At 41.5% G+C, this 13,000-nt stretch overlaps 1 protein-coding gene across 1 annotated transcript in view; it reads left to right on the forward strand.

Annotated features, from left to right (window-relative positions):
• The window catches only part of LOC145349410 (relaxin receptor 1-like), a 102,104-nt gene that overhangs the window by 71,811 nt on the left and 17,293 nt on the right, over positions 1-13,000 (forward strand). Inside the window, exon 17 of the mRNA XM_080197937.1 lies at positions 6,621-6,839. Coding sequence (XP_080054063.1) covers positions 6,621-6,839 — 219 coding nt within the window. The remainder of the gene's footprint in view (positions 1-6,620; positions 6,840-13,000) is intronic.

The following is a 13,000-nucleotide window of genomic DNA, read 5'->3' on the forward strand; positions in this document are numbered from 1 at the left end:
GACAGCCTCAACTGGGATCTTGGGTTCATGTCACACAATCTGTAACCCCCACAACTTGCTTCGGTTTGCAAAATCTCACTAACTGTCCTGGCTGGAGACAATTCATACCTCTTTAACCTGTGCTTGGCCCTCTCTCCACTCACGTTGTCTATGCCTTTAAGACTTGATTACCTGTAAAGATTTGCATTCCAACCGTTATCTTGTAAATTGAGTCTGCGTCTGTATGTGACCTGTTAGTGAACACAAGTCCGCACTCACCTGATGAAGGAGCCTGAGACTCTGAAAACTAGTGCGAAATAAACCTGCTGGACTTTAACCTAGGTGTTGTGAGACTTCTTACAACATTTATCTCTCAATTGACATCTGTAAGTGGACCTCCTGCACCCAATCACCTTTTCGTTCCTCCCTCTAGGGGCCCAAAACATTCTATCCCTGCTCTCATTTCATGGAGAAAAATTAGATATTTATAAAGCAACAGAACACAGCAACATACAATAATTGTTGCTTTGTGTTAACTGTCAAAAATTTAACATTTTACCTAGCCTGAATTTAATAGTGTTCAATAATATAACAAAGACTTCTAACTCAACTGCCCAATTCATATCCTCTGCTTAAATCAAAACAACTGACTTACAGATAATTTGGTTGTCACCTAGGTCGCTGGCTTTGGAAAAGGAGTCAAACTATGCAAGCACCAGCAAATATGCGAAATTGTTCACTTTTATAATTCCTTCATGGCACTTGGGTATCACTGGCAAGGACAGCATCTGTTGCATATCCCTAATTGCCCTTGAAGAGGTGCAGTAAGCCACCTTCTTAAATCTTTCTGTAGCAGTTAGGTCAACTGAGTGGCTGTTAGGCCATTTCAGAAGGCAGATAAGAGTCAACCCCATAGGTAGTTCTGGAGGTCACATGTAAGCCAGACCGGGTACTGACAGATTTCTTTTCCTAAAGGACATTAGTGAACCAGACAGAGTCATAGAGGTTTACAGCATGGAAACAGACCCTTTGGCCCAACTTGTCCATGCCACTCTTTTTTTTGAACCCTTAAGCTAATCTCAATTGCCTGCATTTCACCCATATCCCTTTATACACATCTTACCTGTGTAACTATCTCAATGCTTTTTAAAAGACAAAATTGTACCCATCTCTAGTACCTCTCGCAGCTTGTTCCAGACACTCATCACTCTCAGTGTGAAGAAATTGTCCCTCTGGACACTTTTGTATCTCTCCCCTCTCACCATAAACCTATACCCCCTATTCTTAGACTCCTCTACCTTTGGGAAAATATATTGACTATCTAGTTGATCTCTGCCACTCATTATTTTATAGACCTCTATAAGATCACCCCTCAGCCTCCTACACTCCAGAGAAAAAAGTCCCAGTCTATCCATCTCTCCTTAAAACTCAAATCATCAAGTCCTGGTAGCACCCTAGTAAATCTTTTCTGCACTCTTTCTAGTTTAATAATGTCCTTTCTATAATAGGGTGACCAGAACTGCGCACAGTATTCCAATTGTGGCCTTACCAATGTCTTGTACAACTTCAACAAGACATTCCAACTCCTGTATTCAATGTTCTGACCAATGAAACCAAGCATGCCGAACGCCTTCTTCACCACTCTGTCCACCTGTGACTCCACTTTCAAGGAGTTACAAACATGTATCCCTAGATCTCTTTGTTGTGTAACTCTCCCCAACGCCCTACCATTAACTGAGTAAGTCCTGCCCTGGTTTAATCTACCAAAATGCATCACTTTGAATTCGTCTAAATTAAATTCCGTCTGCCATTCATCAGCCCACTGGCTCAATTAATTAAGATCCCGTTGCAATTGGAGATAGGTTTCTTCACTGTCCAGTATGCCAGCAATTTTGGTGTCATCTGCAAACTTACTCCTATATTCTCATCCAAATCATTAATATAAATGACTAATAACAGTGGGCCCAGCACTATCCCTGAGGCACACCGCTGATCACAGGGCTCCAGTTTGAAAAACAACCTTTTACAACCCCCCTCTGGCTTCTGTCAAGAAGTCAATTTTGTATCCATTTAGATATCTCACCCTGGATCCTATGAGATTTAACTTTATGCAACAACCTACCATGCTGTACCTTGTCAAAGGCCTTGCTAAAGTCCATGTAGACAACATCAACTGCACAACCCTCATCTACTTTCTTGATAAATGGGTTATAACAATCAATAATTCCATGGCACAATAACTAAGACTAGTTTTGAGTCCCAGATATTTTCATTAATTTAATTTAAATTCTACCAGCTATTGTGGTAAGATGTGAACCCTAGACCATTAGTCTTGTGCTCCAACTTCCTAGTCTAGTAGCATTATCATGATACCACCATCTCCTTTTCAACTTAATTGTGAACAAAATGATGCACAGGAAAAGACTAGCTGATTCATTTAATTCTATCTCAAACACTCACTTTATTTGTTTAAGGTATGTGGGTGTCACTGGCTAGACCAGCATTTATTGCCCATCCCTAGTTGCCCTTAAGACGATGCTGGTGAGAAGCCTTCTTGAACTGTTACAATCCTTGAAGTGTAGGTACACCCTCAGTGCTGTTTGGGAGTGAGTTCCAGGATTTAGACCTAGCCACAATGAAGGAACAGCAATATATTTTCAAGTCAGAATGGTGATTAACTGGGAGGGGAACCTCCAGATGATGGTGTTCCCAGGTATCTGCTGCTTTTCTCCTCATGTGTAGTGGTCATGGGTTTTGAAGGTGCTACCTAAGAAATCTTGGTGAGTTCCTGCAGTGTATCTTGTAGGTGGTATACTCACTGCAGGATTCTTAGTCTTTGACTTGTTGTGGTAGCCACAGTATTTATTTGGCTAGTCCAGTTCAGTTTCCGGTCAATGGTATAGTGGAAGATCCAACGACGGAAATGCTAATAATGTCAAGGGGCAGTGGTTAGATCCTCTGTTGTTAAAGTTGGTTATTGCCTGGCACTAGTGTGGCATGAATAGTATGGCTCCCTCATTTTAGCTCAGCTGCTGTTTGGCCATTCACACCCTTTATTCTCTCTGTAGACAGCCATTAGCAGTTTTTTCCCCTGGTTTCTGTGGCTATGACTCATCTTTCATTCCTTCACCCTACAGTATAAATATCTCCCACCTTCTGTGCCTTTTAGCTTTGACAAAGGGTCATCTGAACTCAAAATGTCAACTCTTTCCTCTCCTTAAAGGTGCTGCCAGACCTGCTGAGATTTTCCAGGATTTTGTCTTTTGGCATGAATATTACTTGCCACTTGTCAGCCCAAGCCTTGATATTGTCCAGATCTTGCTGCATTTGGACATGGACTGCTCCAGAATCTGAGGAGTCATGAATGATAACTGAACATTGTGTAGTCATTGACAAACATCCCCACTTCTGACCTTAGGATGGAAGGAAGGTCATTGATGAAGCAGCTGAAGATGATTGGATCTAGGACACTGACCTGAGGAACCCATGCAATGAAATCCTGGAACTGTGATAATTGACATCCAGTCACCACAACCATCTTCCTTTATGCCAGTATGATTCTAACCAGCTTAAATTGCAGTTAAACACTACAGCTTCCCCCATACGTACCACATCACCCAATAGCAACCATGTAATATTCTGGGCGATACATAGAAGCAAAGAAACATAGAAAATACATGCAGGAATAGGTCATTTGGCCCTATGAACCTGCACCACCATTCAATATAATCATGGCTGATCATGCACTTTCATTATTCCACTCCTGCTTTCTCTCCATTCCCCTTGATCCCTTTAGCCATGGCCATGTCCATCTCCCTCTTGACATACTTAACAAACTGGTCCAACAGCTTTCATTTTTGTTTAAAAAGGCATAGTGCTCTAGATTTCCCAAAACTGGTTTTACCTAATGTATTCACTTCAAATTGTCCTCATATTATTTTAACTGCCTCAATCAAATCTTCCTAGAATTTGTAGACTTCTACTGTAAAATGAGTTGATTTCCTTTCATGATAACTAAAGAATTTTGAAACTCAGTGACAATCTAGTCCTGCTCCTCTGAACTTTTTCCAAAGGTACTGTATCACTCATTATTTCAATCATTATGATTGACAATTACTTCAATTCATAAAGCTGCAGCAACTTTTTTTTGGAGTTATTAATTAGTGTATATTAGCCAAATAAAACAGAGTTAACAATTAAAGCTTATTAACTCCTGTAAGTTTTATCAAATATAATTTGAGATTCTGAACCTTTATTTTGAAGAAATATTAATCTCAAGTCTGCTGTGAATTTATATGACTTTTTTTACTTGTTCATCCAACCCCTTGATTGGCTGGCAGCTCCTGGTGATAGGACCTCCCTACTTAAATGCACAGAAGCCCTGGTAGAAAGCAGTCAACTGCCTGATTGGTATTTAATGTCTCTGGGGCTTCTGAAAATGTCTGTGGCAGACCATTGTTGTATGGCTTTAAATTAAGGGGGGGTAGCTACAGGACGGATGTCAGGGGTAGGTTCTTTACCCAGCGGGTGGTGAGGGATTGGAATGCCCTGCCTGCTGCAGTTGTAAATGCGTCTAGTTTGGGGGCGTTTAAGAGATCTCTGGATAGGTTTATGGACGAAAAGGGATTGGTATAGGCTAGTGGGTCATTGTTTTTGTAACTGGTCGGTGCAACATCGTGGGCCGAAGGGCCTGTTCTGCGCTGTAATGTTCTATGTTCTATGTTCTATGTTCTACTGGCCAATTTTCTGACCAATGTATAGGGTTATCATTAAATTCAGCTCATTGCAGTTTTCATTTCCTATTCTACAAACTTCAAAACATGTAATGAACTGAGAAAGCAAGACTACATTTATGTAATGCCTTTCACAACCTTAAGATGTCCCAAACAAAGCACCTCGCAACAAATGAGTATTCTCAAAGTGTAACCACTGTTCTAATGGAGAAAAGAGCATCGGAGCTGAGAGGAGTGAAATAGAATAGTTGTACAGGCTAATGTTTAATTTAAATAACTAGTTATATCTGCCTGTTTTGTTGGCATTTAGAAATGTTAATGCTAATAGTTTACACCTGTGGCACAGAGGTTCTCATTTCTAACAAATATCAAACAGGGTTAAAGAGACAGATACAAATTGAGCAGAAGCTATAGAATGTTTTATTTTCTCATCTTATTTTTTTAAAGAAACATAGAAAGAGTAAAAGGGAAAGGAAAGGAGTGGACATCGATACAGTAAGTGAATTGAGAGAAAGAAGATTGCAAGAAAGGAAAAGTTGAGAGAGAGAAGGTTGATGTAGGGAACGGAATTTGAAATGGAGAAGTATACTTTAGCCAATTGAATTTTAAAAGCAAACAAACATCCTCATAAATCAGGGATGATAAATAGAATCATAGAAACCCTACAGTGCAGAAAGAGGCCAGAAAATGAGAATATCTCATCAAGAGTGATGATCCTCAGTCTTACATCATGTCCTATTCATAGGAACAAGTGGAATGGAGGGAGACAGGATGGCAAGTTAAGCTGGGATGACTGGATAGTAAAACAAGCAAGAGATGCAATATGGGGCTGAGTAGGTATTTCTTAAAGATAAAAGTAACATGAAGTTCAAGCACAAGGACTGCACCACGGTAGCACAGCGGTTAGCACTGCTGCCTCACGGTGTCAGGGACCCGGGTACGATTCCCAGCTGTGGTCACTATCTGTGCGGATTCTGCACATTCTTCATGTCTGCGTGGCTTTCCTCCGGGAGCTCCAGTTTCCTCCCACGATCCAAAAAATGTGCTGGTTAGGCACATTGGTCATGCTAAATTCTCCCTCGATGTACTGAATAGGCACCCAAGTGTGGAGATGAGGGGATTTTCACAGTAACTTCATGTAAGCCTACTTGTAACACTAGTCAATAAACTTTAAACCTATGTTCTAAAACGGGGATCTTTTATTTCACCAGTATCAAATCTTCATGTACATTCATGGAAAAGCTTAGTTCATCGAGCAAACTATTTATTATGGACATTTACTGTAGCCCAATACTCCAACCTATCAGGAAATTATCAAGAGCTCAACTCCTGGTCTCTAATCAGCCAGGTAACACAGTTCATTGTACAGCAGCAGAAACAGAAGCATCCAGCAAAAATGATGGTTAGTGGGATCTCCTGGTGCTAATGCCCCTCAACTGCATGATCTGGATTATCTTGTCATGCAGTCTATGAAGGATATCTTCATCACCTTAGAGAGTCTCAGATGTGGCGGGTTCTGTGCTACCTAAGCAGTGTTCGTTAATCTCGAGCAGCTGTATTCTTGTCCATTTTCCCTCAGTGATTCTCCAGACAATGAACAAGACTTTGGACTGTTCAATCATGCATCAAGCCACTATTCCTCATTTCAAATTGTCCTTGGTTTTGTTTCCTTGTAAGACTACAGATGATCAATTAGTAGACAAATAAGTTTGCTTTCTCTGTGATCCTGTGTCGCTGCTAGAAATATCTTAATGCTAGTTTTAACAGTAACATGAGAAAGTGGCTGGGAATCGAACACTTGCTTATGTCTTGAATGCATTGGAAAAATGTCAGAGAAAAATAAATAGATACAATCAGCAATAGTTACTTAGATACCAACTTATGCAACATTTCCTTTTTTTCTGATAGGTTTGAACCTGGTTGCCTTCATCATAATTGTCTTCTCTTACTCAAGCATGTTTTATTCCATGCATAAAACTGGAATCCAGACACCAGAAATGAAAAGGCATATTCGAAGTGAAGTTGCAGTGGCTTACAGATTTTTCTTCATAGTACTTTCTGATGCCCTTTGTTGGATCCCAATTTTTCTCTTAAAAGTCCTTTCATTGATACAGGTGGAGATTCCAGGTAGTTCTAACTTCTGTTTTGCTTCTTTCCCTTAATGAAAGTGTAGTATATTGTTACAAAAAGATAGGTTCAATGTTTTCTTGATCGTGTAATTTTCTGCATTAGTACACTAATATTTCTGGTAGTAGTATATTTCTATAAGTTGACATATGCAGGTAGAATTGAAGCTGCACACTGAAATTGTATCAACTTTCAGTGTTTCAGGTTTTCAAAACTGAAGAAGAAACAATATATTCTGGGTGGAATTTTCCCCCCAAAAATGTGTCATAACAGCGAGAATACCGGAGTGATCCTCGCCAGTCTGTCAGGCGTGGTCCGGAATCAATCATCCCACACTCAGTTATTTTTCGGGAGAGTGGTGAGTGGTGCGCCGGTTCTGGGGGAGCTGGGGCCTAAATATGCTGATGAGCCCAGCTGCAAAGCACTCAGGCGCCATTTTGGAAGGGCACCCCAACATCATAGGGAATTGGGAGATACCTTTCCTCCACCCAAGGACACAGAGGACCCTATGTTTCCCTGCCCCCTCCCCAATGCCACCAGCATCATGACATTGAAGTCCTTCCAGTGGATCCCTCTTCTTGACCCCCCCACATGCCTCCCCACTTCAGTATTCCCCACTCTCGTGACCCACGACACATCCCCCTTCATGCTCCACCCTGAATGACCACCCTCTGCACAGTTTCCTGTCATAGCCTCCCTTCATGGCACCCACTCAGGGCCCATCCCCTTGCCACTGTCCCTGCCACACTGACAGTGCTCAGCTGGCACTGCTGGGATGCCTAGTGGGAACTGCATGATGGGCACTGCCCAGCTATGTCCCTGACCACTCGAGGGCTTCAAAGGCCGCTGGGCCCAATGGCGTGGCCATCATGCCTGTTCTCCATTAGTGGAGACCAATAGTGATTCTCAATGCTCTCGTGTTGTGCCGAGCATCAGAAAATCCCAGAAACTGGGAGAATCTGGTATCAAATGGGCATATTTAACTGCTACTTTAATATGCTAATTGGCCTCGCATCCTTTCTGGGTACAATCCAGTTTGTACCATTAGAAAGGGACTGGCATAATTGCAAACTTTTTGGCATCGGGTATGAAGCTGATTTTGAGGCTCACACACTATTTTCCAGGATAAGCATGAACTGCAGTAGGTGTAGCAAGGTCGGAAAATGGCTCCCTATGTTTCAACGGGACTTTTAAAGGAAAAATAAATAAATGAGATTAGCTTATATAGAAGCAAAGTTAAAGTAAAAACTAGAAATAAAAAGACAAAGACAATAGAACAGAAAGGATAAAGGACAAGCAGTATTATAGTTTTTTTTAAACTTAAAAGGTTTAGAAACATTTATTTTAGATGTAATGTTAAGAAATAGTAATAAGACCACTGGGATATTAAACTACATTAATTGCTATAGCATTGTTTATTTCAGAATGCATTGATGCATTGGGTGAAAATATATCAAATTAGTTACGTTATTTCTCCAAGTCATCAGGCAGTTTAAGGATTTACTGGAAATCTTCAGGATTTAACATAGCAGTATCCAATTGATCATCGATGGATTGAAACACCAACTAATTTTAGAGCAGATGATAGCAGCTGAGTGTTAGATTCAAGAATTCACTGACACCTTGTATGTCTTGGACAAGTTTATTTTTTTTTAAACTTTATTCCAATCCAATCAAGTCAAATTAAACCCAATTCAGAGTCCCAACAAGTTGGGACATTCCCGATCCAAGCTGACAAGACAGGGCTCTCACCACCTGTCTTGGGCTTGATCTACATGATCCAAGCTGATTGGAGTAGGTGTAGCTCCTCCTCCAAGGCTTGATCTTATTTGCATTTAGCCAAAAGGCGGAGATGCCGCTTTAAAAAATTGCTTCAAATGAAGCTGAAATGTAACCCAATGACTTCAACCAAGTGCAGCATGTCAATACTACACTTGATCTTAGCCAAAGTTTATTAGTTCATTCATTCAAGATGTACACCACTTCTTCAGTATCGTTCGCACCCCCCCTCCCCTCACAAGATGGCATCAGTCTCCCTCCTTTCTATTGTTCTTACACAGTATTATTACTTCAGAGAACACCTATTTACATTCATTGGTTAATTAAACACATCACATAAGGTGGTCAACACTGATTAGTCCGAACCTCTGATTATGCATTGTGCACGGAATGTGAATACGTGATGAGCAGAGTGGCACATGTAATATTGTAACATGGTTCCAGCATGAGTGAAGCTTTCAGCAAGGTTTATCCCATGTAAAATCTGAAGCTTCAGTAGGGTTTATCCCACTTGAAAATGCTAATAAAAATATACTGTAGAAAATGTTATAAAAATGTTACATAAAAAAAGTAAACTAAAAGTAAAATAAAATAGTGGCTTCCCATATGAACTACGTCACTTTTAAAACATGGTATAATTCCACTACTAGCAGAATTTATGTAGAGCACAATGAATATTTAGTCATACTGTCGCTGCAGATAGCTCAAATAAACTCTGCACCCTTGCCATCTATTCCATCCACCTCCTCAATTGCACTGATGTGCAAATTTGTACTCTGTTTTGATCCTGAGCTGAGTTTCTAACCTAAATCCTCTCATTCGCAAAGACTACCATTCTTTTACCTGCAAAATATTTCCCATTCAACCCTTGCTTCACCCCATTTGTTGCTGAAAGTTTTAACCATGCTTTTATGACCTCCTGGTTTGACTACTCCTGCCTAACTTCAGTTGCCCTTAAACTCAAGTCAATTGATGTCGTGGGTTACTGCTGCCGATGTTTCCATGTTTCTTCTTCTTGTACAGATCTTACTGGCACTGATCATGCTCCCACTCACGTACTCACAGGACAGGCGTTAATTTATCACAATCTTTTTGGGCACAAATGCTGAAGACTCATACCTCCGTCAGGGATCATAATTCTCTCAGGAACACAACATGCAAGGGTCTGTTTTCGAATACTGTCTGCTCAAGCTGTAGCAACAGACGCTGTTCAATCAACTCCCATGCTTGCTCCATAGTTGCACATCCTGTTCTTTGCAGCTCCCACAGTTCTCAGCTTGATACAAAAGTACCCTTTGAACCATCAGGTTACACTTCTATCCTCAAAACTGTAAACCTGTTTATCTAAAACTCTTCTATTTTGTGCAGATCCCATTGTTCTATTATTATTAGGGAATACAGTAGCCGTAGTGGAAATACCCCTGGACCAGTAACCTAAAGGTCTAGGTTAATACTCTGGGCATATGTGTTCAGATTCCACCTTGGAATTTGTGGAATTTAATGAAAATCTGGGACTGAAAGCTAATTTCAATATTTTGATCACAATTGTTGCAAAACACATCTGGTTGATTAATGGCCTTTAGGGAAGGAAACTATCATTCTTAACTGGTTTGTGATTCCAGATCCACAGGAATATCGTTGACCTATAAGTACTCTCTGAAATAGTCTACCCAAAGGCAAATTAGGGATTGGCAACAAATGCTAGCTTTGACAGCAACAGCCGCATCTTATGAAAGAATATCTTTTTAAAAATCCCGAAAGGATGATATCAAGAAACGGTTGGAGGCACTGGATACTGCAAAGGCAATAAGCCCTGATAACATTCTGGCAATAGGACTGAAGACTTGTGCTCCAGATCTTGCTGCTCACTTAGCCAAGCTCTTTCACTACAATTACAACAGTGGCATCTACCCGACGATGTGGAAAATTGTCCAGGTGAAAAGCAGGATAAATCCAATCTGGCCAGTTACTGCCCAATCAGCCTACTTTTGATTATCAGTAGTGATGGAAGGGGTCATTAACAGTGCTCAGCAATAACCTGCTCAGTGACGCCCAATTTCGGTTTCACCAGAATCACTCAGCTCCTGATCCAATTAGAGCCTTGTTCAAAGATGGACAAAAGAGCTGAATTTCAGAGGAGAGGTGAGAGTAACAGACCTTGACATCAAGGCTGCATTCGACTGAGCGAGGTATCAAGGAACCCTAGCAAAACTGGAATCAAGAGATATCAGGAGGCAAGCTCTCTGCTGGTTGGAGTCATACTTAGCACATAGAAAGATGGTTGTGTTGTGGAGAGTTAGTCTTCAGCTCCAGGACATCTCTGCAGGAATCCCTGCAGAGACCTAGGGTAGAGACCTAGGCCCAGCTATCATCAACTGCATCACCAATGACCTTCCCTCCATCATTAGATCAGAAGTGGGGATTGTTTGCCGATGATTGCACAATGTTCGCGACTCCTTAGATACTGAAGCAGTCAATGTTCAAATACAACAAGATCTGGACAATACCCAGGCTTGGGCTGACAAGTGGCAAGTAACATTTGTGCCACACAAATGCCAGGCAATGAACATCATTGATAAACGATACTCTAACCACTGTCCCTTAACATTAAGTGGTGTTGCCACCCCTGAATCCCCCACTGTCAACACCCTTGGGGTTACCATTGCCTAGAAACTCAACTGGACTCACCACATAAACACAATGGCTATGAGAGCAAGTCAGAGGCTAGGAATATTGTGGCGAGTAGTTCACCTCCTGAATCCCCAAAGCCTATCCACTATCTATCTACAAGGCACAAGAAATGTGATGGAGTACTCCTGACTTGCCTGGATGGGTGCAGCTCCAACAACACTCAAGAAGCTTAACACCATCCAAGACAGAGCAGCCCACTTGATTGGCATTACATTCACAAACATTCATTCCCTCCACCACCAACGGTCAGCAGCAGCCATGATGACAGATTTCTTTCCCTAAAGGACATTAGTGAACCAGATGGGATTGTTTTTATGACAATCGACAATGGTTTTGTGTAATTATTAGGTATTTATACTCTTATTGAATTCAAATTTTACTATCTGCCATTGTGGGACTAGAATCTGGATCCCCAGAGCATTCCCCTGAGTCTTGTGGATTAGTTGTCCAGTGAAAGTACCACAATGCCACCACCTTCCCAAGGCAGCGGATGTGGTGCCAATTAAGTGGGCTGCTTTGTCCTGGATGATTCACAAGTATTCATTCCCTCCACCACCAACGGTAATGGTGCATGGAGCTCAAGCAACTGTAGGAGGCTGAATTGCCAGAGCACAAATGCATCTTGACTGCTCCCTCGAAAACAGACGCACACCTGCAGGGTGCACTCCTGGTAGTCACATGCCAGCTGAATGTTTATGGAGTTTAAGAATTCCTTTTGATGAAATCTGTAGGCCGGTCTGATGGATCTTTGACGGCCACATACGTACAATTATTAGACCTTGCACAAGTGAGGAGCTGCAATGGGTCTGAAGTCAGACAGCTCAGAGCTCTCATTCTGGCTATCGAGGTCAGCTCAGAATCATACAAATTCTCCAGCTCTTTTAAACATTATGTGGATCACTCCCTTAATGCAGTGGTGTGCAGTAGCCTGCGATATCCAGTACATGTTCCTGGGGGTACCTTGGAAAGAGCCAGAGGTGTAGAAATTCAGAGCTGCTGTGATTTTCAGCAACATTGGCATCAAGTTTAATTCATTCTGAAGACAACCGGTGAAGTAGGAAATCAGATGCCAATTCTTACTTAATACTTGATTTATTTATAGAATATAACATTACAAATGGCTCATTCCTAACCAACACCCATTTTCTCAAAAGTTTATCTTTATTATAATAAATTGCTCAAATTCCACAAAACTTCTCCATAGAAAATCATCAACAGGCATCATTGAAATGCCTGTAAATTTCCCTTTATACTATCAGTGGAACATTGCTGGATCTGCATTCAGTCTTATATACCCATCACTCCTTGACAGTCAATGGCATTACCATTACTGAATCCCCCACTATCAACTTCCTGGGGTTCTTATTGACCAGAAACTGAACTGGACTAGCCACAAAAATACCATGGCTAGAAGAGCAGGTCAGAGGCTGGGAGAGTAGCTCAACTCCTGACTCCCCAATACCTGCCCACCATCCACAAAGCACAAGTCAGGAGTGTAACGGGATATTCTCCACTGGTCTGGATGAGTGTAGCTCCAACAACATTCCAGAAGCTTGGCATCATCCAGGACAAAGCAGCCTACTTAATTGGCACCACATCCGCTGCCTTGGGGAGGTGGTGGCATTGTGGTACTTTCACTGGACAACTAATCCACAAGACTCAGCGGAATGCTCTGGGGACCCAGATTCTAG

The sequence above is a fragment of the Carcharhinus amblyrhynchos genome, chromosome 10, assembly GCF_965287045.1.
Source record: "Carcharhinus amblyrhynchos chromosome 10, sCarAmb.v2.hapA, whole genome shotgun sequence".
NCBI classification, from domain to species: domain Eukaryota; kingdom Metazoa; phylum Chordata; class Chondrichthyes; order Carcharhiniformes; family Carcharhinidae; genus Carcharhinus; species Carcharhinus amblyrhynchos.